The sequence below is a fragment of the Cicer arietinum genome, chromosome 5 (assembly GCF_000331145.2).
Source record: "Cicer arietinum cultivar CDC Frontier isolate Library 1 chromosome 5, Cicar.CDCFrontier_v2.0, whole genome shotgun sequence".
In the NCBI taxonomy this organism is placed as follows: Eukaryota; Viridiplantae; Streptophyta; class Magnoliopsida; order Fabales; family Fabaceae; genus Cicer; species Cicer arietinum.
Window position 1 is genome coordinate 15,279,318 of NC_021164.2, and position 6,121 is coordinate 15,285,438.

Below are 6,121 nucleotides of genomic sequence, written 5' to 3' on the forward strand. Positions count from 1 at the left end.
TGTTTTGTTCCATTTGTAATAAGTGACCTTCTCGCAACGTTGTTGAACATAAATCTCTAAAGAATTGACTGAGTTCAGTTAAGGATTTCCATATTGGTTCAGAAAGAGCACAAAAAGCTATTGGAAGTAGACATTCCATGAATATATGACAATCATGGCTTTTCATCCCAAAGAGTCTTTTATATTTTGTATCCACACATCTACCTAAATTGGAAGCATAACCATCAGGCATCTTTAACCCCTTCACCCATTCGCACACATCATTTTTCTGTTCATTTGTCAAACAAAACTTGGCTTTAGGTTTGGTATAATTCCCATTAGGATTTTTTTCCAGCAACAACTCCTTTTTGTGACAATACTCTGCTAAGTCCAATCGTGCCTTCTCATTGTCCTTAGTTTTCTCTTTGTTGTCCATAATTGTATGAAATACATTTTCAAACACGTTCTTCTCTATATGCATAACATCAAGATTATGCCTCAATAGGTTGTGTCTCCAATAAGGCAAATCCCAAAATATGCTTCTTTTGGTCCAATTGTGCAAAATTCCGTAGCTAGGAACAATGCATTGCCTCGTGTCAGTTATCTTGGGAATTCCATAAACCTTTTCCCGCACTTGTTCACCACTTAACATAGGAGGTTGCTCATTTTTATCAATTCTATTCTAGTAAAAGGCAACCTTGTTTCTCCTAAATGCATGATTATCAGGTAAAAATTGACGGTGGCAATCAAACCAAGACGTTTTCCTTCCGCGTTTCAATGTAAAAGCTTTTGAATTTTCCTTGCATGTCGGACATGCTAATCTTCCAGCAGTACTCCACCCAGACAACATACCATAGGCTGGAAAATCATTTATTGTCCACATTAATGTAGCTCTCAATTGAAAATTTTGCCTCTTTGAAGCATCATATGTTACTACACCATCAATCCACAATTGTTGCAATTCATCTATAAGCGGCTGCAAGTACACATCAATTTTACCTTTTGGACTGTGTGGACCGGGAATGACCAAGGACAATAACATATAAGGCGTCATCATACATAGCTCGGGAGGTAGGTTATATGGTGTGACAATTACTGGCCAACAAGAATATGTTGTGGTTGATTGGCTAAAAGGGGTGAAGCCATCAGCACACAGACCAAGTCTAACATTTCGAGGTTCTGAGGCAAATCCAGGATATACTTGGTCAAAGTGTTTCCATGCTTCTCCGTCTGAAGGATGACACAACACACCTTCTTCTCTACGATTTTCAAAGTGCCACCTCATGTGATCTGCAGATCTCAGAGAAGCATATAATCTTTGCAAGCGAAGGGTGAGAGGCAAGTAATGCAATCTCTTGTGAGGAACGTCCTTAGAGTTTCTCCTATGTACATTATTTGCTTTATATCGAGGCTCATTACAAAATTTGCATTCCTTCAAATTTATGTCATCTTTATAATAAAGCATACACCCATTAATGCAACAATCTATCTTGATCTTGGATAAACCGAGTCCGGCAACAAGTTTCTTTGTTTCCCTAAAGTTTGATGGAATTATATTCTCAGGGTGACTTGACTCCTTCATAAACTTCATCACGTCATCGAAACAAGCATGTGACATGTTGTGCTTAGATTTTAAACCCAACATTGCAATAGAGGCAGACAACTATGTTGTATTTTTACATCCAGACCATAGTGGTTGTTGAGCAGAATTCAACATTTTATAAAACTGGTCAGCTTCCATATTTGGAGGTTCCTCTTGATTTTGAGGACAATGTTGCTCACGATTAAGGCCAGCAGCATCATACACCATGTCTTGGTGTCTATCATCATGATCATAATACTGTTGGTGACTACTACTACTATCAGACACATCCATGTATGTTACATCGTCGTTGTTATCATGAACATGACAGACTTCCTCTCTATGGGATGTCCATTCCCAATAGTTGGGTGTAAAACCCTTTTGATGAATGTGAACGTTAACTACATCTGGGGTCAAATGATTTTCATTTTTACACAACTTACATGGACATCTTATTACACCTTCATTCAAATATTTGTCTTGCAGACAAGCAAATTGAATAAATTCTTCGACACCTTTTAAAAACTCAAATGTATATGCTTTTCGACCGGGGAGAAGTCTGTTGTACATTCATGTCCTGTGTGCAGGAACTTCCATTTCCTGTACACATGCAATCTTTGATAAGAAGTTTTTTGGAAGAGAATTAGACGGAATAGTAAATTATATTATAGGCACAAATTCATTTAAGCCTATAATTTGTTATCTAAATACATGTTAGTTTCAAAAGGAATTTTTGCAGGAAAGAAAATTAAATGGGATAGTACTTATTGTAGGCATAAATCCATTTAATATAATTGATGATGCAATTTGACTACAACAATCTGCAGGGCACTAATCTGATAATAAGGGTAATATTGCATTGCATATAGCTACCAGAAAGGGAAGAATTCAGGTAACACTACAACATTTTTCCCCTACTGCAACGCACAAAAACTGTTGCTTAACATAAAAAAACCGTTGCCGTAATCTACGAGAACGGTTTTCAATTCGTGGGGAACCAAGGCGTTGAAAAAAATAATATCATAAATTATTATATTTCATAAACAGTTAATATTACATGAACAAGAATGTAAGTAGCCTGAGAGTATTTCAAAAACTTGCACCATTATAGTTGCTGAAAAATAAGTTACAAAGTTTAACTGCTTAAGTTAACAGAGGAATGCAGTACCAAGTAATAATAAAAAAAGACAACCAAGTCAATTCCTAATGCTAAACAAAAAAAATCTACACCAAACATACCTTCAAGGTGGAAGAATTGGGATCCACAAGATGTTGTCTTCTTTTTACGAATCGCTCCTGGAGTCAAATATCAATGCAAGCTTTAAACCATAAGACTTATTTCAAGTATATCAATTAAAACATGTATAATAGATAAAAGCAAGGATTGCTCAATTTTTTGTTTCACAATAATGTGACTCAGAAGTCTTAAATAGTCATTCAGTGAAACCAAATGATGTAAAGCTCTAATAATGTTTGAAATTTACAATCCACTCTATGAATGTATAGCTCTAATAGATCATTACAATTGAATACAAACAAAAACAACATAAATTTTTTACAAAAATGAACTAGATAACTTAACCTCGCATACACGTTAGATGCCATGATAAAATAATAGTGTTGGCCATATTTTACACTCGTGGATTTGATGCAGAATGGAAAAAATAAAGTGCAGATTCCAATACCACTAATAGACATACTTATAGCCAAGATTCCACCTTCAAACTCCTAACCATAATAAATCATTAACAACGATAAAAGTAAACAAGCCCAAGTAAATATACTTGAAATATTTAAGTGAAATATAGCATTTATCAAATAAGGGATCCATGAAAGACATTTTATCAAAGTTTTACAAGATTTATGAACAATATATGGTAATAAAGCAAAATATCAGATGTCATCAAGTTTAAAACAAACCTGTACAAAACTAAGTCAGTTCCTGAAGCAGAAGGCTTTTCCTTTTGTTCATCACCATCACAATCGGTTTGGAATTGCTCTAGTTGCCTCTCCACTGCAGCAAACATGAGATGTGGGTGACTCCATGATTAACTAAAATAAGCTTATATGGTGAAAGCACAATGAACACCATGGCTGTTTATCAAGTCAATCACTCAAAGCACAAAGAAATACAATATAGAACTGGTGTCAATTATCAAATACTCACATGAAAACAAAAGTATCTGAAAGTATCTTCTATGCAAAATTCAAATTAAACACCAACAATAATTTTTAAATAATAAAAAAAAAAACATAGCTGCAACATTAAATCAAAGTATATAAATTAGACATTAAAAATATTAGATAGAAAATTAACAAAAAATAGTATACTCTCAAATAAAATTATAAAATAACTTATATCTTATATTTCCTGTACTCATATCACATCCCATTATTGATAGAACAATGAAATCAAGAAAATTGCAGCTATAACTAACAAGAAGCATGATCTCAAGTCAAATTTCAAGCTCATGTTAACAAACACCGCAATGCTACTATTTACCACCTTCATGCATAATAAAGTACCTCTGCTTACTTAGGACATTTTGCAAACACTTCATATGCAGATTAAGGATACTAATGCTCTAACTACGATGGTTCTTCTCACTAATTAACATAGTTCAGAGAGTTTAAAATAAACAACCAATATCTCAAGTTATATGAACAATCAAAGGAAATAACCATATATCCATCCTTAATGCTTCAAGTTTTCAAAGTGTTTCTAAGATTAGAGAGATGAATTTCTCATATTTTAGAATCCACAAGATGTCATAGATTAAGAAACAGCAAATAGGAAATAGAATAAAGAGCGATACCAAAATCAATCATTTGAAGATGATTATAGAGTTATTTTTAGAGTAATGCAAATGTAATCGATGCAAAGGTGGAGCGATAATAGAGCAACTATGAAAATACATACCAAGCTCACCAAGTCACGAAGAGGTAAAACTTTTGCAAGTGTCGCAAGATGCCAAAACCCTTATCGATGTAGAGTTGCAAGAAAAGGGGGAAAATCACGAGAAAACTGTACTCAACACAGAAACCCTAATCATGTTTTTCCCCTTTTTCATTCAGGTCGAGCGATGTCGAGAGGGTTCTTGAGAGAGAAGACATTGAAGATTGTTTTGCGTGAGAATGAAAGAGTTTGCGCAAGGAGCGTTACGCGAAGATTGTTGTTTGAGTAGAGCTTGTGCAAGGAGGATTTAGATTGAAAATCGATTTTGGTGGAAAATTGGAAGGGCGCAGTGATGAAAGATTTTAGAATTTTTTTAAGAGAAATACTAAAGTTTTTGTGTCCAGTTATTTAATTTTTGAACCGTCAGTTCATAATTCTTAAATTGTTAAATTAATCCTTTTTTATTTATAAGAATTTAGTTTATATATTAAACAGAAATTTGGTTTTATGCATCCGTCCAATCATAATTTTAAAATTAAGATATTTTGAAGTATATTAGGAAATAATTTTATGATATATGTGTCAAAAATAGTTTTACACTACGTTCATACAATATAATTTGTTTAACATTAATTGTTTAATTACTATAAACAAACATTATAATCCAGAAAAAGAGACAGTAATTAATTTTATATATGATATGTTACTGTAAAAACCTAAGAAATTGAACGTGGCACAACTTATGAGCTTGATGTACAGTTTTGATTATAAATGGAGGTTGTTTTTTCAACTTATATTTTCCAATAAAATTTAGTATATAATTGGAGAAAATCAATTTTTACTTAGAGAAGAGAATCGAGGAAAAGAGTGAGATGTAACTTTTTGTCAATCGTAGTCATGATTATGACAATGATTGTATTTATTTTACAGAAGTTGATGATTCTCCAACGTCAAAGGAAACACATAGTATAATGGGTGAAATTATTTACATTACAAAGTATGTCATTAAATGTGGAAATATCTTTAAAATTTGTGCAATTTATATAGCTTGTTTTGCTATTTGTGGATTAGTGAATTGCCATAAGACACTATCCAAATATGCATATTATTGTATTATACTACTAGAAATTTGCTTTTTACCTGCGGATTTAAGCAAAAAACACATTTATTCTACGATTAAATCAAATATGACAATTCAATCACTTTCATTTATTCTACCCCATTTAAAAACACATTTATTCTACGATTAAATCAAATCTGATGATTCAATCACTTTCATTTATTCTACCCCATTTAAAAACACATTTTTTCTACGATTAAATCAAATCTGACGATTCAATCACTTTCATTTATTCTACCCCATTTAAAAACACATTTGGTATTAAAACGTATGTCGTATTAGGCTTTATGCTAACTTAAAATTATATGTTTAAATTTTAAAAAAAAAATTCTAAGTTGTTTTACAACAATAGTGATAGATTATTCACAATCAACTCTAATTAATCAAATTAATTAAAAAATAATAAAATTAGACAAGTATATTTTATTAATTTTTGTTTAGAATTTTAAATTTTACATCACTTAAGTGTTCTTAATTAGTCTATTCACTTATTCATAATTTTCCAATAACATAACCTCACCTAAAATAACTTTTACTCAAAAAT

At 32.1% G+C, this 6,121-nt stretch overlaps 1 protein-coding gene across 2 annotated transcripts; it reads right to left on the minus strand.

The window, feature by feature from the left end:
- Positions 1-6: 6 nt before the first annotated feature.
- LOC140920552 (uncharacterized) lies at positions 7-4,877 on the minus strand. Of its 2 annotated transcripts, none has more exons than XM_073368934.1 (4): positions 4,491-4,877; positions 3,482-3,575; positions 2,801-2,857; positions 7-2,161 (listed from the first exon to the last, which is right to left on the minus strand). In XM_073368934.1, exon 4 carries the CDS (start codon positions 1,622-1,624, stop codon positions 662-664), a length of 963 nt encoding a protein of 320 aa, XP_073225035.1. In that variant the 5' UTR covers positions 1,625-2,161; positions 2,801-2,857; positions 3,482-3,575; positions 4,491-4,877; the 3' UTR covers positions 7-661. The 2 variants fall into 2 exon arrangements, with proteins under 2 accessions (XP_073225035.1, XP_073225034.1); XM_073368933.1 differs by having other exon boundaries at positions 4,482-4,875.
- Positions 4,878-6,121: the final 1,244 nt, after the last annotated feature.